Source organism: Phocoena phocoena, chromosome 6 (assembly GCF_963924675.1).
Source record: "Phocoena phocoena chromosome 6, mPhoPho1.1, whole genome shotgun sequence".
NCBI classification, from domain to species: Eukaryota; Metazoa; Chordata; class Mammalia; order Artiodactyla; family Phocoenidae; genus Phocoena; species Phocoena phocoena.
In genome coordinates, this window is record NC_089224.1 from 11,614,541 (window position 1) to 11,636,889 (window position 22,349).

The following is a 22,349-nucleotide window of genomic DNA, read 5'->3' on the forward strand; positions in this document are numbered from 1 at the left end:
TATAACATGGATGAACCTTGAAGACATTTTGCTAAGTGAAGTAAGTCAGTCACAAAAGGATAAATACTGTAGGATCCACTTAGATGAGGTACCTAGACTAGTCAAATTTATAGAGTGAGAGAGCAGAAGGGCGCTTGCTGGGGGCTGAGGGGAGGGAGAATGGGGAGTTATTGTTTAATGGGTACAGAGTTTCAGTTCTCCAAGATGAAAATAGTTCTGGAGCAGGATGGTACCTCCTACATCCTATATCCTCAGAGACTAGCAGGAGACCCCCTTGGGGCACAGGCCGTTGGGTTTCTTGAATTCATTCAGAGTATGAGGAGGAGAGACCTCTGGGGCCCAAAGTGCACAGACACAGACACTGCAGGAGCTGGGAAGGGAGGGGGAAGTCAGACCCCCTTGAAGGGCTGCCTGCTCTGACCTGGGACCAGGGGAAGACAGTGCGGTTGGAGAACTCAGACAGTCAGAAGGCATGACCAACACCGACAGCTGTAAAACAGCTAACCCACCAGAAGGAGCAGATGACTCTCCATAGCCTTTCATGTCCACCGCTAGTACCCGGAAGCCCGCCTGGGCCAGAGCAGGGATCTAGAAAAGAAACAATTCAGACCCTCTCCAGTGTGGGCTCATCAGTGTTTTGCTGACGCCACCTCTTTGCTTCCTTCTATCTCCCTGTTATTGTAAATGGTTCAATTCAAAGTGCCACATGGCACTACCTGGTGTCCTCACCGTGGGGCTGGAATGAGCCCACCCGGCTGCCATGGATGGTCGTAGGGTTTGTGCCCTGCACCTAATGCCACACCTGACAGAGCACCTTTCCCAGCAAAGACCTTGCAGATTTCTATATTCATTACAGAGATTTCCCAGCAGGTGGCATAAAGCATCTTGAGGAAGTACGCTTTTTTTAATCTGAAAAGGTGGCATACAGGCTAGCATAGATCTGAGCTCTGGAGCAATCTCCGGCCCCAACATTTCAGAGATATCGTGGTCATACTTGGGAGATGATGCTCCACGGTAAGGTGTCAGCTTCTTAATGATATTCCAGGCTGGCTCACACCATCTAGACTCTTCTCTCCCCTCACCCTGACTGGGGCGTACTTCCCCCAGTTTCCCTTACCTGGTACCTCCAAGAGAACCAGCTCTCCGGAAATCCGTGGCAGAGGCATACGGCAGGGCCAGAGCCCAGCTCCACAAAATGCAGACACATCCCAGGCTGTAGAAGAGAGAGGTGAGTGGGGAGTGACCTCAGCGCAGGCCGGGGGTAACCAGGCACCTCTTCCGCAGATCGCCCCGGGCCATTTCAATACGTTGCCAGATCGCGCCTGACTCAGCTTTCTCAGCTAAAACCTCACCAATGTTAGAAGAAAATGTCTGAGAAGAGACACGTGACCAAACTGTGTAATTAAAAACAGGCAGTTTCACTGGAACAAGAGCCTGAAAAGAAGATCATAATGTCGGAAAACAAAACAACTTGGCCTTCCTCCCTAAAAGGCCCTCATCCTGTCAGAGTTTCTGCTGTCATTTGACATGTTTTCCATATTTTAAACTGGGGGCTGATTTTGTACAGGGCATGGTATTCACATGAAGGTGTAGAATACCATGATTATTTCATTAAAAGCTCTTTATCTCTTGAATATGAACATTTTCTCCAGCTTTGCTACACTTCCGGTCCTTTGTGGGCTACATGGGTATGGCCAAGACTGCCGGGGCCCAATATCCACCTTCTTCTCTTCTCCTTGCCTCCTGCTGGTATTTTCCAGGCCTCCCCCAACCTTCCTGCTGTGGGTGTGGCCGTGTGACTGGCCAGTGGCACATGAGCAGAAGAAATGTGTGCTCCATCTGGGCCGTAAACCTCCCGCGCACCCGGTTCTCCCTCTCTTTTCCTATCTGCACCTGAATGGACTGGGCCTTGAGGAAGGAAGAACCTGCAGAAAGAAGGAGCCTGGGTGCTTGAATGACTGCGAGGAGAGAGCCTACTCCCAACCCACATGGGATTGTGCTGCAAGCCAGAAACAAACTTGGAGTCAAGCCACTGAAAGTGTGGGGCTGTTTGTTACAGCACTGAGCCTACTCTGACTATTACAGGGGGGTCTAAGCAAAAGAACTAAAGCATTATATAGTCAAAGTACCCTATTTTTCCCCCAAGGTACTTTATCTCTAACTTTCTAGTGGAAACAAATGAGAAAAATAAGCTTCACTTTATAGAAATCCACTTGGAACAACTCTATTTCGCTGCATCTCACACTACTCCAAGCTGGCGTTCCAAACCGGAAGTTTCATTCACAATTCCCAACAAGTTATTTCGCCCAAGAAAACATCGGGCTGACATTTCACAAACCCTTTCTTGGACTACAGTCTTTTTTTTAAATCAGAATATGTTCTCTAGTCTTCCCTTTAGTACTTGGCAAAAGGAGGGACTTGAACTTTAAATTCTATGCTCCTTTATACTGAAAAATGTTATAGTTCTGATGTCCAATCAAATGATCCTAATCTACCTCTGTCCCCAATGGATCTTAACTAGAAGGCTCGCTCTTGCTGCTAGATATTTGATTCAGCTGAGTAGCTCAGCAAACGCATGCACTTTCCCATCCTTTGAACAGTGTGCTCTAAAATTGCCGTTAAGCCAGAAAACTGAAAAGACCTATTATCAACGCACTTTGAGTTGCATTAGCATCAAGGCAATAGCACTCCCAGAGCCTGGGCTCCCCAGAGGCTACTGCCCCAGCCCTTTAGTTTTGGGGTGAGGGCAGAGGAAGTGGTCAGGCAGCTCTGATCACACTCCTTCAAGGTCAAATGGGGAATCTGAAACTGGCTGGATACACAAGCAGCAGGAGGATTATGAGAGTAACCCTGTCTGTAGGATTGGAGATGCAGGGTCACAGCCCAGACAGACCCCAGCCCCAGGCAAAGAGCCCCTTACTCGGCATCAATACTAGAGACGAGGTCTGAAGGGAGCTTATGAAACCTTATGAAACTGGTCCAGGAGCACCCAGGGTTCTAAGAGCAGCCACGTTGACCAGAAAAGCCCTTTCTCACTATCCAAATCCCACTCATCCTCTGATGCTCACTTCACCACTGAATCTCATCCCCCGCAATTACAGTCACTTTCTCCACCCCCTTCAGAGCCCATTCTGAGTGCTTGAGCCACTGCCGTTAGGGCCGCATCCTGTGATGTAACTGCAGGGAATGTTACCTCGGCAGAATGCAGGCCATACAATCCTTGAGGTCACAGAAGACCTCCATTCATCTAGGTATTTCTCTCTGTGCCTAGCAAATAGCAAATGCTCACTGAACATCCATGGGGCTCTCCTCCAGGGCAGCAGGTCCTCCCCAGGTCCCAGACCTGCACAGCTCAGGACACCAGCTCTCTTCTTTATGAAGCACGAGGTACTACCCACCATGATCAACATGGGGTATTTCAATTAATCCTTACAAGAACATTGAGGGGAGGTATTATCGCCATCTCATTATAAAGCTGTGTACACTGGGGTCCAGAATGATAAGAAATGTGCCCACATTTGCCAACTTAGTAAGTGCCAAAGCCAGGATTCAAACTGGTTCCACCCGGCTCCAAAGCAACTGCTGAGTTTTGTTTTGCTTGTGAGCTGACCCGTAGCTTTAGGTCCTGTCTTAGTTAAGTGGCCACAGTGACAAATGAAGAAAGATCCCAAAGTGAACCTGAGAAGATGTTTTTAAGCCCTGCTCTGTATCCCGGCTGGGTCAGGAGTCAGGGCCCCTCTGCACATGGCCTTGGTCTTGCTGCAGCCCTGACCCCTGGGCTAATGACTGGCCGTTTCCCTCTCTGTATCTGGTGCCTCCCTGCATCCCTCCTATCTGGCCCGTGCCTGACACAAAGGAAGGGCCGATAACACCCGCTGGATGAAATAATGAAATAAAGTGCCAGACATGCAGGCTGTGGGGACAGAGCAAGGCCCCACGTGGCCTGTTGTTCCGTGGGAGTCTGACCACATTGGTCCACGTCTGCTATTGATTTTTTTTTTTTTTTTAAGCTTCTTAAATTTTTATTTATTTATTTTATTTTTGGCTGTGTTGGGTCTTCATTTCTGTGCGAGGGCTTTCTCTAGTTGTGGTGAGCGGGGGCCACGCTTCATCGTGGTGCGCGGGCCTCTTGTCGCGGCCTCTCTTGTGGTGGAGCACAAGCTCCAGACGCACAGGCTCAGTAGTTGTGGCTCACGGGCCCAGCCGCTCTGCGGCACGTGGGATCTTCCCAGACCAGGGCCCAAACCCGTGTCCCTGCATTGGCAGGTGGACTCTCAACCACTGCGCCACCAGGGAAGCCCTGCTATTGATTTTTGAGGAATCATACTTGTGGGAAATACCATTTCCATATACATGATGGATGTGTAGCTACCCTTGAGATTTCACAAACGTCTCACAAGTCGTTTTAGGGGACTGGTTAGAGAGACTCAGCTGCTGGTGAGAGAGTGCTGACTCACCTTTATGGGCACGTACCCATGGCTCACGGTGCTTGGATCGCAGGGGATTGGTCGGGGGGCTGCAGTTTGGAGAAGCTGAAAGTAAGAAAGACACAGTGAGGCAGATGGCTCTGCTTCCTTCCACGAGAAGGCCTCAGAGTGAGTTCACAAAACTCCATAAGACAGCCCCTGGGTCACCTGGGCTGCCCCTGGCTTCCTGAGTCCTATGGGTGACTGACCAACCCAGCCCCCTCTCCTCTAGGGTCAGTGGAGTCCGGTGACTGAGTTCTGGCCAACAGGATGCAGACAAAGAGCATGGCCTATGCAATTAGAGATGGTCATACTAAGTGAAGTAAGTCAGAAAGAGAAAGACAAATACCATATGTATGATATCACTTATATGTGGAATCTAAAATATGGCACAAATGAACCTACCTACAAAACAGAAACACACTCACAGACATAGAGAACAACCTTGTGGTTGCCAAGGGGGAGGCAGGGAGGGAGAGGAATGGATTGGGAATTTGGGGTTAGTGGATGCAAACTATTACATTTAGAATGGATAAACAAAAAGGTCCTATTGTATGGCACAGGGAATGATATTCAATATCCTGTGATAAACCATAATGGTAAAGAATATAAAAAATGCATTAAAATAAAATTTAAAAAAAAGAAGAGCATGGCCTGACCACCAGAGCTGGAAAAATCCCTACATGGTCCTCTATATTCCTTTCCACCTTTTCATCTGGTGTTCAGCGTGACCTCGGAAACCACCAATAGAAGACGGGGGTTCTCCATCAACCTGGGTCCTAGAATGGCTGTGAGGCAAGCCCCTGGCCACCACCCACTGAATTTCACATCTGCGAGGGATAAACACCACTTGCTCCCAAACACTGAGATTTTGGACTTTAATGAATATAATTCTTCTCTAGGGCAGTTCCTCAAGTGGTCACCCAGGCTCATGCTGGACACAGCCAGGAATGCCAAGTTCACAGAGCAGTCATCCCATCATTACATGACTCTGTTGAAGGGTTTCTTCTTCAAGTCGGCCAAAATCGAACTCTCCGGGCCTTGTATGGGTCAGCTCGGGCGGCCACAGCACTGTGCTTCAGACTGGGGTGCTTAAACAACAGACGTTTGTTCTCTCACGCTTCTGGAAGCTGGAAGTCCAAGCAGGTGCTGGCAGGGTTGGTTCTTCCTGAGGCCTCTCTCCTTGACTTGTAGACGGCCGTCTTCTCCCCGTATCCTCACATGGCCTTCCCTCTGTGTATGTCTGTGTCTTAATCTCCTCTTCTTATAGGGACACCAGTCTTAATGGATTAGGGCCCATCCTTATGACCTCATTTTACCTTAAATACCTCTTTAAAGATCCAATCTCCAAATACAGTCACATTGTGAGGTCCTGGGGGTTAGGGCTTCAGCATATGGATTTGGTGGGGGGGATGCAATTCAGCTGATGAAAGCCTTCTGCCTGCCGGCCCCAGTTCTGTCCTCTGGAGCCCCAGGGGGGTCAGGTTACCCATCTTTGTCCATCTCGGTAAACAGGAAAATTCCTGAGCAAAGGATCCTTAAGAAGCTTCCGTAATGTATTGTGAGGTCCTGGGGGTTAGGGCTTCAGCATATGGATTTGGTGGGGGGGATGCAATTCAGCTGATGAAAGCCTTCTCCCTGCCGGCCCCAGTTCTGTCCTCTGGAGCCCCAGGGGGGTCAGGTTACCCATCTTTGTCCATGTCGGTAAACAGGAAAATTCCTGAGCAAAGGATCCTTAAGAAGCTTCCGTAACGTATTGGCGTCGGTTTCCTTGAGACAGAAATGACAAAGGACAGGATGCTGAGCACATATAAGTGGGCCTTTTGTGAACAGCATCATGTTGGTGACGCCCACCGTTTGACTTCTCATCTTTAGTCCTGAAGGTGAGACCTAAGGAAGAAGCCATTCTCTTCCGCTACCCAGTTTTCTGCCCTCTAAAATGGGGAGGAGTAGACTATGGAATTCACCTACTTTGAAACACAGAAGAGTCTGCCTGGGCATCCTCAGAGGTTGAGATAGGTGGGCACCCACCTCTGTGGCGTCTGGAGAGGACCCAGGGTGTGGCCCGTGGGGATGGGCAGCTGGATGCCTCTGACGGCAGTGAAGGAGCCCAGACACCCACCAGGGCCAGCGTCTCCTGGGGTCCTTTATCTGATGTGTCCCCGACTTCCTAGGTCACACACCAGGGGATGTCCCATTGGTTCAAGGGGTGGGGAGGGTGCGGGTTTCCTACTCTAATGATTCTGCCATGTGTCTGTCCAGTTTATAAAGCCCATTCATGACTGATTCCCACAGCATTCCTGAGAGACAAGAGGCGCTTCTCCTCTGTTTAAAAAGAAATGATTATCATTTTTCCTTATACCTTCCCCATATCCCTTAGGAAAAGATAGGTGGGACAATGGCTCCCTTTCCCAATTTTACAGGACAGGAGTCTGTGGCTCAGAGGTAACGAGGGGAGGAACCTGGTAAGTGGAACCGGCAAAAGGATGCTCCGATTCCAAGTTTGGATGATTTCTTCTCTGCTACACAAGACCTCCAGGCTTCCAGAAGGACAAATCAAGCTTGGGTGAGATGCTCTAAGGTTGTAGAGTCATTAGATATACGTTTTAATTTATTTGTTAAAGACGAAAAGTCAGCTGTTCCCATTATGGGGGCAAAACTGTGTGCCCTCCAAATGCGTCTGCTGAAGTCCTAACCCCCAGGACCTCAGAATGTGACTAATATTTGGAGATAAGGTCTTTAAAGAGGTGATGAACCTTAAATGAGGCCCCTGTAGTGGACCTACTGGAGACAGAATCCAGTCTGACTGGTGTGTTTACAAGAAGAGACACATGCAGGGGAAGACCGTGTGAAGACACAGCGAGAAGCCTTCAGAAGAAACCAACCCTTAACAACTTGCTCTTAGACTTCTAGACTCCTAGAGAGATTGCTGTCTCAGCCACCAAGTCTGTGCTACTTTCTGGCAGCCGTAGGAAGCTAATATAGTTCCCTTTGAAAAAACAGTGTGACACCTTTTACGTCAATCAAGTGTATGGGCTCCCACACCTCCTTTCCCATCATACTGACACGAGCAAAGCATGGCCTACAAAAGCCTATGAAACTGTCACTCCCAGTTCTTATAATGTCTTATAATGTCTTATAAACTGTCACTCCCAGTTCTTATAATGTCACTCCTAAGATCAGTGATCTTAGGTAACATTATAAGAACAAAAGGTACCCCAGCTCTGGCACAGCGGGCTAATCCCATCAGCCCCCAGGGGCATTATTACGGGCATCCCAGCCTCCCGGGCTCGGGACAGGTTTACTTAGGAGCCTTTCCTCTGACTGCCAAGAGCGTGTGACCCAGGTGGAGCTAAACCACTACACCTGAGTGCAAGCAGCATGACCAGGCAGAGCAGAGAAGGACTGGGGCCCCCCTCCACACCCCAGGGGCAAACCCAGCAGCTACATTCTCAGTATGTACTCTGAATGGGTGGCTTTGAAGGCCCCACTCTAGTCTCGGTCCTCTGAGTCGGACCAGTATAGATTCTTGCTCTCAGAGTGTCCTTTCCCTGTTCACTGACTGCAGAGAAGGAAACAGGAAGTTCTTCGTGGACATCATGCTGATTGCACTAAGGGTAACGGTCTCCCACCGAGGAGCTCCCTACTGGGAACCACACCGGGAGCAGTGAACGCCCTCACTTGTTTTGTCGCTTGCATACCTAAACACAGATGAGCGACAGGAAATCTGACTCAGCGCGGACAGAAAGTTACCTGCACCCCGGTTACTTTCTCCAGCTCCCTCAGGGCAGTGTCAGTGTCACGGACGAGGATGGTGACCATCCCCAGGTCACGGGCCGGCTTCAGATTAACCTCGAAGTCATCCAGGAAAACCACCTGAATGCAAAGAGCATGGATACTAGCATCACTTCTACCAGCGCAAAATTCACGCACAAGGGCCACTGGCCAGAAACATGTTAAAGTGAGAACAGCGGTTGAGGTTAAGAATTAATAATCTCACAATAAGATTGATTGATTAGAGATTAAGAATTTTTTTTTTCTCTCCATGTAACTCTTTACTCTTAAAATTAAAAACATTTAATTACATAAGTATAAACATAAACACACAGATAGATATACATGTTCCCTGAATTCCGAAACTGTAAAAAGATTAAAGAAGAATATAAACTTATCAGGATGACATTAAAATTCATCTAGGAAAATGTATGAATAGACCCCCAAAAAAAATGTCTGGAAAAGAACTATAATAAAGTCAGGTAATAAAACAGAGAGTCGAGGAATAGACTCATATACAAATGAAAATTTAGTTTCTAATAAAAGTGTCATGCCCAATTGGTGAGGAAAAAGATTATTTGAAAGATTATTTAATTATTTCAACAGTTTGGGGGAAAAAGTGGGTCCTTCCTTCACTTATTCCCCAAATAAGTTCTGAATAGATCAAAGATTTAAATGTCTAAAGAAATGATCCTTAAAGAAAAAAAGAAAATCCTTAAAGTTGTAGAAGAAAGCATGGGGCAGTTATTTATAATCTTGGATTAGGGCAGGCCTGGGTGTCTAAGCAGTTCATCCAACCTAAAAGCCATCAGTGAAAAGACATTTATTTATATGCATACTAAAATTTAGAGCGCTGTTATAATGCTTAATCTGGGGGCTGAGAAGAGCAGAAGCAAAGTTTGAGAGGAGAAGGGAAGAGTTCTGGGATTGAACAGGTAAGGATTTCCCTCCGATCAGCTTGTGGGTGAAGCAGGGTTAACAAGAAAGGGTCAGAAATGCCAGAGAAAGGAATTTCATCTTGTTCCAAAGACCTTTGTGGAGATTGGAGTAGGGAAACACAACAAAAACAACATTTTAGACTAGATAATCTAGAGACGGCACGAAGACAGAATTTAGGGGTGTGGGGATACCCTTCAAGGAGCCTCCTGCAGTACTGGAGCCCATCCCTGCCCAGCCTTTGGTGGGGCGACCCTGACGAGCCTGTGTCTCGGGAAAGTCTCCCAAGGTCTACGTTTCTTTTAGGTAAACTGAGGCAGCTGGTCTGGCAGCTTTTGACAATACCTGTTTTAACCAAGGTCCTGTAAGAGCCACGGAGAGGAGCCAGATGCCCACCTCCGGTAGAACTTTCTAGGTTGAAGGGGTGGGTAAAAGCCCTTCAGAAGTCCTGGCCTGGGAGAAGTGGCACCTGCCACTGGACATAGGACCACCCTGCCAGGTCCCAGGTGTCCCCCATCTCTTCACGCCTCCTCAATTTTTCTTGATTGCAATATCTCTAGAACATTCTTTTCCACTGAAAGGCAGTGTCTAGGTACCTCATTGGGGCTGGCCTTCAAGACGTCCAGCATGAACTTGTAGATCTGAGGGTCGGGCTTGGCCATTCCGATCCTGCATGACTCAATCAGGAAATCGAAGTGCGGCCTGAGCTCACACATCGTCTGGGCCAGGCTGCCTCTCTGGGTGCTGTCATCCAGCCAGATGTTGGTGAGGATGCAGGTTGTAAATCCTGAGTGAGAAGGTACCAGTGAACAGACTAGCTATAGAACTTTGCTCTGAGAAGCTCCGGGTATCCCACAGGGGGCCCCAAGACGGGGCCAGGCGGGGTTCTGCTCACTTACATCAATCTCCTGATGTCTGGCTTCTAAACTGACAAGTTAGAAAAGCACCATCGTTACCCATAAGCCCCTCCCGGCGCAGACGCTAGAGCCCCTCCTAACGGTGTGCACCAAGGGCTTTCAGATGGAAACACTACATCCCTTCATTTCTTGCGATCGTAGAGCAAGAAGTTGTGATATTCGTCAGCTCATTGGGTCAGAGTTCTGACATTCATCAGCCCATTCGATCCTCACACCTTTGGGGCAGGCAGGGCAGATCTTACCATCCCACTTTTACCAACGGGAAAATGGAAGCTCAGACAAATTATAAGCTGCCCAGAGCCGCAGAGTGCAGGCAGAGCTGAGGCAGGCCCAGAATCCCACCTTTGGACTGCCACTCCAACCCTCCTCTCAGTCTACATTACTGCAAACTCTGCTGGACCACGCTTCAGAACACCTGCCTTGGCAGAGATAGTGCTCCCATTTCAAAACTAGAGAAATGTAAACAGAGACAGCATTATCCCCTGCCTAACCAGACAGGACAAGAACCAGGAGATGCTGGAAACAAGACAAGGATAAGTCAATGGACAGACCCTTTCCATGTAATATGAGTGGGAAATATGGACCAGGGATGTCTCAGACACAACCAGGTAAGGCTACTGATAAGTGGGTAGGATGACCTCAAACATGCCTGTGACGAAGAGCTGGGCTCTGCCACTAAATAAATGTCTATTCAAGGAAAATCAACTGAAGGAATTACTAATACATATGAGTATAAATGTGCCTGTCATTGAATTCAGTGCACATTTAGATGTATTTTGACCTGACCCTCCCAAGGGTTCTGGTGTGGTTGGGTCAGAGAATGGCCAGTATCAGATCCTTACCCTTCTTTCTGAGAGTGAGAGCTGCCTTAAGCATGGGGTCGTTGACCTTTCTTGCTGCAAGCGCCTTGCCAAAGATCTGATTTATAGAGAAATTCTCAGGGAGGCAGATTCCAGAGTCCTCAGAACATTTCCTGCAGTTTTCTTCCATGAATGGCATCCACTGTGAAAGTGAATTGATGAGGGATTGTCAATTGGTGAAACCACTTGGAAAAGCTTTGGGCAGCATTTACTAAATCTGAACACATGCATTCCCTGTGATCCAGCAATTCCACTCCTGGACACATACCCAGTGGAAATGTCCACATGTGTTCTCCAAAAGACATGTACAAAAATGTTCATAGCAGCACTTTTCCTAAGAACTGCAAACTAGAAACTACTCAAATCCCCCTGTTAGAGCTGAACTGGGTCCCCTACAAATTCATGTTGAAGTCCTAACCCCCAGAAGCTCAGAATGTGATTGTCCTTTGGAAAAAGGGTCTTTAAAGAGATCATTAAGGTAAAATTGTGGTTCTCCAAGGACAATGGTGCTTCAAGGACAAAGGATGACCCTGCCTGTAAAAGTTGCAGCGTTACACCCCCTACAGGACACTTACTCGCTCCCCCGACCGTGTTGCGATGGTTACGAAATTCCTGAGCCCACCTGGGCAACGCCCACCTGGGCAACAGGACCTGTCCCAAATAAGGAAAGGCATCTTGCCTGTCCCACTCCACCCTATAGAAGGAAGGTATATGTGCCTCGACCAATCCGTAAATGAAATTTTCACCTCAGACCGTTCCTTTGTTTTCTGGCTATAAAAACTGATCAATAGCACATGTTTGGGCTCGACTCTCCCAGACTACTAGGAAGTCAGCCGGCCCACTGTTCAGGCAGCCACCCCTCCCTCTAATAAATTCTATCATCTTTACATTCTGCCTTTGTGTCTGGAAATTCTTTTCCAATCTGCATTCGGACCATGACAAAAATGAGGTCAGGGGACCCTAATCCAATCTGACTGGTGTCCTTATAAGAACAGGCGATTAGGACACAGACACACACCGAAGAAAGAATGTGAGGACACAGGGAGAAGTCGGCCACCTACAAGCCAAGGAGAGAGGCCTCAGAAGAAACCAACCCTGCCAACACCTTGGTCTTGGGCTTCTAGCCTCCAGAGCTATGAGAAAATAAATTTTGTTGTTTAAGCCACCCAGTCTGTGGTATTTTGTTATGGTAGCCCTAGCAAACGAATACACCCATTAATAGCAGAATGGATTGTGGTATATTTATACACTATCATAGTAGCACTCCTGTCTCGTATATAATAGTCCCGAACTAAAAATTACCCAAATATCCATCAATAGCAGAATGATACAGAGCCCAGAAAAAACCCCCACGTGTCAATTAATTTATGACAAAGGAGCCAAGGGTACACGATGAGGAAAGAACAGTCTCTTCAATAAATGGTGTTGGGAAAACTGTATAGTCACGTGTAAATGAATGAAATTCATACCACTTCTCCCTTTCCTTACCTTCCAACAATATTACTGCAGCTTTTTTAAAATTGATTCACGCTTCAGTAATGTTTATCCCCAATGGTATCACTACAGTTTTCATTCACGAGTTGCCAAAATATGTGTGTGTGTGTGTGTGCGTGTGTGTGTGTGCGAAAGACAGAGAGTTTTAAAGTGACCACAATTCACTACACTCCCCGCGCTAAGACCACGCTTGTCTTCACTGGAAAGGTGGGCTTTGCTTTCTATTATGCTGGGCCCCAAGTTCCCTGTTAGACTGATAGGTGGCTGTAATTCATAAAAAAAAAACAAAAAAAAAAACCAGACTGCTTTATCTGTGTGCTCATAGAGTAGATTCTCAATAGCCTTTCTTCTCCGAGGCACTAATTGAGAATTCAAGTGGTTTTAGATCCTGATTACTTTATTTAAAAATAATCTCCAACTACACTTCAATTTAAAAAAATCGGGGTTGTAGTAACAACAATAACTACTATCTATTGAGCATGATTACGTGCCAGGCATTGTGCTAAGTACTTTCCAAGCTTCATAACAACCTAGGAGACGGAGCATCTTATCGATCTCATTTTACAGGTGGCGAAACTGAGACTCTGAGAGGTTCTGTGACTTGCTGTGCTCACACGTCTGTAAGTGGGAGCTATGACCCAAATCCTGACATCAGATTCCAAAGTCCACCCATCTTATGGTTAGTAACTAACAAAACTTCCCCTGACCCAGTGGCCCTTGACTGAAAATAAGTACTCTAAGGATGACTACTATCAAGAAAACAGAAAATAACAGGTTGGCAAGGATGTGGAAACCTTGTGCACTGTTGGGAGGAAAATGTAAAATGGTGCAGCCACTGTGGAAAACACTATGGTGGTTCCTCAAAAAATTAAAAATGGAAAACTACCCTATGATCCAGCAATCCCACTTCTGGATATATATCCAGAAAAACTGAAAGCAAGATTTCAAACCGGTATTTGTACACCCATGTTCCTAGCAGCATTAGACATGGTGACCAAAAGGAGGAAGTAACCTAAATGTCCATCGATAGACGAATGGATAAACAGAACGTAGTCTATCCATACAATGGAATATCATTCATCCTTAAAAAAGAAGGAAATTGAGACACATGCTACAATATGGATGAACCTTGAAGACATCATGCTTAGCAAAATAAGTCAGTCACTAGAAGACAAATATTGCATGATTCCAGTTACGTAAGATATGTATAGTAGCTAAACAGAGGCAGAAAGTTCAGTAGTGGTTGCCAGGGGTTGGGGAAAGGAGGAATGGGCAGCTGCTGTTTAATGGGTATAGAGTTTCCATTTTGCAAGATGAAAAGAGCTCTGGAGATGGACGGTGGTGTTGGTTACCCGGCGTGAATATACTTAACACTACCGAATTGTATACTTAAAAATGATCAAGGTGGTAAATTTTATGTGATGTGTATTTAACCACAGCTAAAGGGGGAAAAAAAAAGAAGCTACTCTGGCTGCTGTAATTCCCTGGCATAGATCTTCAAGGGCTTGGAAATTTCCTAATCACTGGGGTGTGGCCCTCTGCTTGGATCAAAGAGACAATAAACAATCTGAAATGTCTCCAGCCCAGTCTTGTGAGTTAAGTGTTATAAGGGGTAAACGGGTGAGGCAGACCCGGCCCGGCCCTCACGGAGCTTATGGTCAGCAGGGGAGATGGGTGTGTAGTTACAGAACACCTTCTCGAGGGGGTCTATGAGGTGTCGCCACACCTGGGAAAATGTGATCTCTCCCTTCATCATGCGGGCACTGGAACCATCTGGGCCTCCTTTCATGAAAGCTCCATTCAGAAAGCCTCTGCAAGACACAAAGAAACATCAGGAACTTTCAGATGACTTCGTCACAATGGCAGGTAGGGGACAGACACCTTGATTTTGGACATCTAGCCTCTGGAACTGTTGTTGAAGCCACCCAGTCTGTGGTCCTTCGTTATGGTAACCCTAGGTGATTAATACACCTCAATTCATATCCATCTCTTATATGTGGCCCTGAGGAGTAGCAGACACAGAGAGAGCAGCTCATTGCCCTCTCGCTTCCCTACATTACAAAACATAAGGTGCCATTCCACTTTCTTGATCATTTCCCACACCCAGTGGTGGCTGAGCTACCCCAGCATGGCTGGCTGGGTGACATCAGCCATATAATGGATGGCACGTACCTGGCATGCATGCGAAACTCTGAATCCCTGGCCGACTTTAATAACCCATCACCACATCCTATACCACTGCATCCAGACACTGATTTATGATCCTTCTTAGCACAGTGTCCCAGGCAAATATTTACAATGGACTGGAATTGGCAACGCAGTTAAAAGTATTTACCATTCCCATGTTAAGAGAACAAATATCTGGGAGTTTCGCATCTGATAACAGTCAACAACCTTTTACCTGACTAACCCTCTTGCAGGTAACAATAATCAACTTTAGACAAAACATTAAAAATATATATCCCTACTATCTGTAGCCTTGCTCCATTTTCCAGCATCAGCAGTGGCTTTGGCACATCTTTGCCGTCAGTTGTCTTTTTTAAAAAAACAGCATTGTTAAATTATACTTACATAACACCCAATTCACATGTTCTCAGTGTACGATTCAATGACTTGTAGTAATTTTATAGAGGTGTGCAAATATCACCACGTTGCAGTTTTAGAGCATTTCCATCACCTCGAAAAGATCCCTCGTGCCCTTCCCCAGCTGCCGTCCAATTTCAAAGAGCAACATACAGTTCAACTCAACAATCTTGCACTGAGGACCGAAGGCATCAAGGCATTGTGCCAGATGCTGTGATATAAAAATGGAAAAATTTGGATCTATTCTTAGGGAGCTCACAGGAGAACCAGGTCTTTCCAGGTCTTGTAAGTAACAAACCTTTACTTTTTTCCCTGATGACTACTCCTGAAGGGCATCTTGCAGTCACAGTAAGAACCACAAGGGCTGGTCTGACCACAACATTGATTATTGATAAGCTGAGAGCCACACAAACCACTTTCAGACAGGTAAAACTAATACAATTGTTTGCTATCATGGCTTTCCTGGAAAAAAAATTCAAGAAAGACTTCTAGTCAACTTAAAGATAGATCAAAATAAAAATCTTGAGGACAGGAAAGAGATGGTTTAAAAGAAATGATAAACAATTGGAAATGAAATTTTTAAAAAATATCAATTTACCTTAAAATTAAAATAAAAACAAACCAAAAAAATCTAATGAAAGACGTTTAAGACCTCTACACTAAAAACTACAAAATTAAGAGAAATTAAAACCCTTGAAAGAGATTAGTGGGGGACCTTCAAGATGGCGGAGGAGTAAGACGCAGAGATCACCTTCCTCCCCACAAATACATCAGAAATACATCTACACGTGGAACAACTCCTACAGAACACCTACTGAACGCTGGCAGAAGACCTCAGACCTCCCAAAAGGCAAGTAACTCCCCACGTACTTGGGTAGGGCAAAAGAAAAAAGAATAAACAGAAACAAAAGGATAGGGATGGGACCTGCACCAGCGGGAGGGAGCTGTGAAGAAAGAAAGGTTTCCACACAATAGGAAGCCCCTTCGCAGGCGGAGACTGCGGGTGGCAGAGAGGGAAAGCTTCGGAGCCGCAGAGGAGAGCACAGCAACAGGGGTGCGGAGGGCAAAGCGGACAGATTCCCGCACAGAGGATCAGGGCCGACCGGCACTCACCAGCCCGAGAGGCTTGTCTGCTCACCCGCCGGGGTGGGCGGGGCTGGGAGCTGAGGCTCGGGCTTCGGTCGGAGCGCCGGGAGAGGACTGGGGTGGGCGGCGTGAACACAGCCTGCAGGGGGTTAGTGCGCCACGGCTGGCCGGGAGGGAGTCGGGGAAAAGTCTGGATCTGCCGAAGGGGCAAGAGACCATTGTTTCGGGGTGTGTGAGGAGAGGGGATTCAGAGCACCGCCTAAATGAGCTCCGGAGACGCGCGCCAGCCGCGGCTATCAGCGTGGACCCCAGAGACGGGCATGAGACGCTCAGGCTGCTGCTGCCGCCACCAAGAACCCTGTGTGCGAGCACAGGTCACTATCCACACCCCCCTTCCGGGGAGCCTGTGCAGCCCGCCACTGCCAGGGTCCCGGGATCCCGGAACGACTTTCCCGGGAGAACGCACAGCGCCTCAGGCTGTGCAACATCACGCCGGCCTCTGCCGCCGCAGGCTCGCCCCGCATCGGTACTTCTCCCTCCCCCCGGCCTGAGTGAGCCAGAGCCCCCGAATCAGCTGCTCCTTTAACCCCGTCCTGTCTGGGTGCAGAACAGACGCCCTCAGGTGACCTACACGCAGAGGCGGGGCCAAATCCAAAGCTGAGCCCCGGGAGCTGTGAGAACAAAGAAGAGAAAGGGAAATCTCTCCCAGCAGCCTCAGGAGCAGCGGATTAAACCTCCACAATCAACTTGATGTACCCTGCATCTGTGGAATACCTGATTGGACAACGAATCATCCCAAATCAAGGAGGTGGACTTTGGGAGCAACTGTAGACTTGGGGTTTGCTTTCTGCATCTAATTTGTTTCTGGTTTTATGCTTATCTTAGTTTAGTACTTAGAGTTTATTATCATTGGTAGATTTGTTTATTGATTTGGTTGCTCTTTTCTTTTTTTAAAATTTTATAAATATATATTTTTTCCTCCTTTTTCTCTTTTTGTGAGTGTGTATGGGTACACTTCTTTGTGTGATTTTGTCTGTATAGCTTTGCTTTTACCATTTGTCCTAGGGTTCTGTCTGTCCATTTTTTTTTTTTTTTTGTATACTTTTTAGCACTTGTGATCACTGGTGGATTTGTTTTTTTGGTTTGGTTGCTCTCTTGTTTCTATTTTTTTAAATATTTTTTTCTTTTTAATACTTTTTTATTTTTTAATAACTTTATTTTATTTTTCTTTCTGTCTTTCTTTTTTTTTTTTTTCCTCCCTTTTCTTCTGAGCCGTGTGGCTGACAGGGTCTTGGTGCTCCGGCTGGGTGTCAGGCCAGGGCCTCTGAGGTGGGAGAGCCGAGTTCAGGACATTGCTCCACCAGAGACCTCCTGGCCCATGTAATATCAAATGGTCAAGGCTCTCCCAGAGATCTCCATCTCAACGCTAAGACCCAGTTCCACTCAAAGACCAGCAAGCTACAGTGCTGGACACCCTATGTCACACAACTAGCAAGACAGGAACACAACCCCACCCATTAGCAGAGAGGCTGCCTAAAATCATAATAAGGTCACAGATACCCCAAAACACACTCCCAAAAAACACCTGGACATGGTCCTGCTCACCAGAAAGACAAGATCCAGCCTCATCCACCAGAACACAGGCACCAGGCCCCTCCACCAGGAAGCCTACACAACCCACTGAACCAACCATAGCCACTGGGGACAGACACCAAAAACAACGGGAACTATGAACCTGCAGCCTGTGAAAAGGAGACCCCAAACACAGTAAGTTAAGCAAAATGAGAAGACAGAGAAACACACAGCAGACGAAGGAGCAAGGTAAAAACCCATCAGACCTAACAAATGAAGAGGAAGTAGGCAGTCTACCTGAAAAAGAATTCAGAGTAATGATAGTGAAGATGATCCAACATCTTGGAAATAGAATGGAGAAAATACAAGAAACGTTTAACAAGGACCTAGAAGAACTAAAGAACAAACAAACAATGATGAACGATACAATAAATGAAATTAAAAATTCTCTGGAAGGAATCAATAGCAGAAGAACTGAGGGAGAAGAACGGATAAGTGACCTGGAGGGTAAAATTGTGGAAATAACTACTGCAGAGCAGAATAAAGAAAAAAGAATGAAAAGAATTGAGGACAGTCTCAGAGACCTCTGGGACAACATTAAACGCAACAACATTCGAATTATAGGGGTCTCAGAAGAAGAGGAGAGAAAAAAAGGGACTGAGAAAATATTTGAAGAGATTATAGTTGAAAACTTCCCTAATATGGGAAAGGAAATAGCCAAGTCCAGGAAGTGCAGAGAGTCCCATACAGGATAAATCCAAGGAGAAACACACCAAGACACTTTAATCAAACTATCAAAAATTAAATACAAAGAAAAAGTATTAAAAGCAGCAAGGGAAAAGCAACAAATAACATACAAGGGAATCCCCATAAGGTTAACAGCTGATCTTTCAGCAGAAACTCTGCAAGCCAGAAGGGAGTGGCAGGACACATTTAAAGTGATAAAAGGGGAAAACCTACAACCAAGATTACTCTACCCAGCAAGGATCTCATTCAGATTCGACAGAGAAATTAAAAGCTTTACAAACAACCAAAAGCTAAGAGAATTCAGCACCACCAAACCAGCTTTACAACAAAGGCTAAAGGAACTTCTCTAGGCAGGAAACACAAGAGAAGGAAAAGACCTACAATAACAAATCCAAAACAATTAAGAAAATGGTAATAGGAACATACATGTTGATAACTACCTTAAATGTAAATGGTTGAAATGTTCCAACCAAAAGACATAGACTGGCTGAATGGACACAAAATCAAGACCCATATATGTGCTGTCTACAAGAGACCCACTTCAGACCTAGGGACACATACAGACCGAAAGTGAGGGGATGGAAAAAGATATTCTATGCAAATGGAAATCAAAAGAAAGCTGGAGTAGCAATTCTCATATCAGACAAAATAGACTTTAAAATAAAGACTATTACAAGAGACAAAGAAGGACACTACATAATGATCAAGGGATCAATCCTAGAAGAAGATATAACAATTGCAAATATGTATGCACCCAACATAGGAGCACCTCAATACATAAGGCAAATGCTAACAGCCATAAAAGGGGAAATCGACAGTAACACAATCATAGTAGGGGACTTTAACACCCCACTTTCACCAATGGACAGATCATCCAAAATGAAAATAAAGAAGGAAACTCAAGCTTTAAATGATACATTAAACAATATGGACCTAAAACTGACCATTTTAACCTCTAAGTGTACAGGTCAGTGCCATTAAGTACATTGTTGTGTAACCATCACCACTATCCATCTCCAGAATTTTTTCATCTTCCTATCTTTACAACCTAAAATTTTGTACCCATTAAACAATACTCCTCTTTCTCCCTCCCAGCCATCATTTTAAATCAGATTATATTGTGCACATTCTGCATCCTCCTCAATCATCCAGAAAACATTAGTTGTATATGAAATTTAATCTTACAGTGTTTACTATAATCGTTATTAGTGAGTTTTGCACAACTGAACTCTTGAGACTCAACCATTATATCTAGAATTCAATTGTTGTCCCCCAAAGGGATTCTTCACCTACTGAATACATACATTCATAGCTAATAATGTACCGCTGACCCTTTAACAACACGGGGGTTTAGGGCACTGACCCTCTGCAAAAATCCCTGTATAACCCATAGTTGGTTCCTCAAAATCCTTGGATAGTGGTGCACATAGATAGTGTGGTATCTATGGTGCACATAGATAGTGTGGTACTGTAGTATTCACTACTGAAAACGAACAAAAAAAACCAATGTACTAGTGGACCTGCGCAGTTCAAACTTGTGTTGTTCAAGGGTCAACTGTATTAGGCAAAGGAGCTGGAAGCAGCAGATTTGTCTCATGATAAACCTGGAAGCAAAGTAATCTACCTGCCTGGGGAAAGTTCTGGTGAGAGTGAGCGTGAGAGGCTGGAAGGAAGGATGGTTAAGTAACCTGGCTGTGGCAGTGTGGGGCAGAATGTTATTCTTGTTTCCACCCCAGCTGGCCAATAGCAGATGGGTGTACTGCGATTCAATCCTGACACTACCTGTCCAGAGTTAGCACAGACCCCACAGGTTGAAGGCAAGTCTTCCACGGACCTGCCCTCACGTCAGACACCAGCTGCAGTCTCAGGGGTTCTCCAGGCCACCCATACTTCTGACCATCTGGCTACAAATTTGGGGGTTCCCACAACCCTCCAGTTCTGATAATTCACTAGAACAACTTACAGAACGCTGAAAAGTGTTACTTACTTTTAAGTTTTACTATTAAGTTTTATTTTAAAGAATACACAGAAGGCAAGGTCTGCGAGGGCGCACAGGGCATCTGGGCCCTCTCGCCATGAAATCAGGGCACATCATCCTCCTGGCAAATTGATGCGGTCACCAACCAGGAAGCTCCACTGAGCCTCAGTGTACAGAGATTTTATTGGGCCTTCATTAGGCATGATTGATTTAACTCATCGGCTACATGTCTGAAGGAAATCCCCAGGGTTCTCCCCTCCCTAGAGCTCTGGCAGGTGCAAAGTCTCAAACCTCTAATCACAGAGATGGGCCTTTCTGGTGACCAGCCCCCATTAGGAAGCTCTGCAGAACCTCCCACCAAGTGAGTAACCTCATTAGCACAACAAAGACACACTGATGCTCAGGAAATCCCAAGGGTTTTTAGAAGCTCTGTACTAGGAACCCAGGACAAACACCAGACAAATTCATCATTATATTGATATGAAAAACACTGGTAGCAATGAACATGTCTGCTGACAGAAAAGATTATGTTAATAGTATGAGTTACTATATATGCATATTTAAAAAACAAAAGTAATCTTAAGGAGAATGAGAAACAAAATGTATCAGTAAGAAGACTAGAAACAAGATGTTTCTCCAAGGGAAGCTGGAAGAAAAGAACTTGATCAACCCAACTAAAGATGGGAAAAAGAAGGGAGAAAAAAAGAAGTAGCAGAAGAGATGGTAAGTAGAAAACATAAAACATCGTGGTAGAAATCAAGAATTCCTAGAAATCAAGAAGAAAGTGACAATCTAATACAAAAATGGGCAAATGGTATAAATAGGTAAACACCAAAGGAAAAAATAAAAATGGCCAACAAAAATGAACAGTGGAGAGGAAAATGCAGACTGATACAAGGTAATGTTTTTCCTTCATCTGACTGGCAAAAGTTTAAAAGGGTTGGGACTTCCCTGGTGGCGTAGTGGTTAAGAATCCGCCTGCCAATGCAGGGGACACGGGTTTGAGCCCTGGTCCGGGAAGATCCTACATGCCATGGTGCAACTAAGCTGGTGAGCCACAACTACTAAGCCTGCACTCCAGAACCTGCAAGCCACAACTACTGAAACCCGCATGCCACAACTGCACCTAGAGCCCGTGCTCTGCAACAAGAGAAGCCACCGCAATGAGAACCCTCTGCACCACAATGAAGAGTAGCCCCCGCTCGCTACAACTAGAGAAAGCCTGCGTGCAGCAACAAAGACCCAACACAGCCAAAAATAAATAAAGAAATAAATTTATTTTAAAAAAAAAAAGGTTTAAGAGAACCATCTCCTCTGCAGGGAGGATCTGGGCGGCCTTCTCATGCAATGTCGGGACAGGTACAGCATTTTTTGAACAGCTTGGCAGGATCTGTCAATATTTTAAATGTAAATACATACACTTTTACTTGGCAACTCCACTTTTAGAAAACTACCCTACAGAAACATTAGTGACATTATTTGTAACAGTGACAACTAACAAATAAATAAATGTTCACCAACAGGGAAAAATGGTTAAATAAATTATGGTACTTCCATATTATGGAATACTGAGGAGTGGTTAAAAAGAGCAAGGTAGAGCTATGTAAATGGACACAAAAGATATCCAACTGTCGAATGAAATAAAAGTTAAAATTACGTAAAAAATGTTAAACCTAGAACAATATATGTTCTATGAGTCTATTGTTTTTTTTAACCTACCTGTCTACCAATCTACCTACCTACCAATCTACGCGTAAATGTGTCTGTAAATTCATATAAATAAGTGACAGGCTGACGATCCCTTATTTGAAACCTCAGAACTACGTGAGTTTCAAAAGTCAGAATTTTTTTTCCGATTGTAAAGGTAAGATGGGGGACGTGCCACACATTAAGTAACATCTCCAGGAGAGCCTGCAGCAGCCTTCATAATCAAACT

General features: G+C 45.6%; 1 protein-coding gene across 3 annotated transcripts in view; it reads right to left on the minus strand.

The window, feature by feature from the left end:
- EPHX2 (epoxide hydrolase 2) overlaps positions 1 to 22,349 on the minus strand; it is a 57,633-nt gene that overhangs the window by 31,490 nt on the left and 3,794 nt on the right. Inside the window, exons 2-8 of one of the 3 annotated variants that reach the window (XM_065879370.1) lie at positions 14,174 to 14,258; positions 10,936 to 11,095; positions 9,773 to 9,963; positions 8,220 to 8,342; positions 4,458 to 4,532; positions 1,118 to 1,213; positions 510 to 588 (exon numbers count right to left, since the gene is read on the minus strand). In XM_065879370.1, the coding sequence (XP_065735442.1) occupies positions 510 to 588; positions 1,118 to 1,213; positions 4,458 to 4,532; positions 8,220 to 8,342; positions 9,773 to 9,963; positions 10,936 to 11,095; positions 14,174 to 14,258 (809 nt within the window). The remainder of the gene's footprint in view (positions 1 to 509; positions 589 to 1,117; positions 1,214 to 4,457; positions 4,533 to 8,219; positions 8,343 to 9,772; positions 9,964 to 10,935; positions 11,096 to 14,173; positions 14,259 to 22,349) is intronic. The other 2 variants (XM_065879373.1, XM_065879371.1) reach the window with 2 other exon arrangements.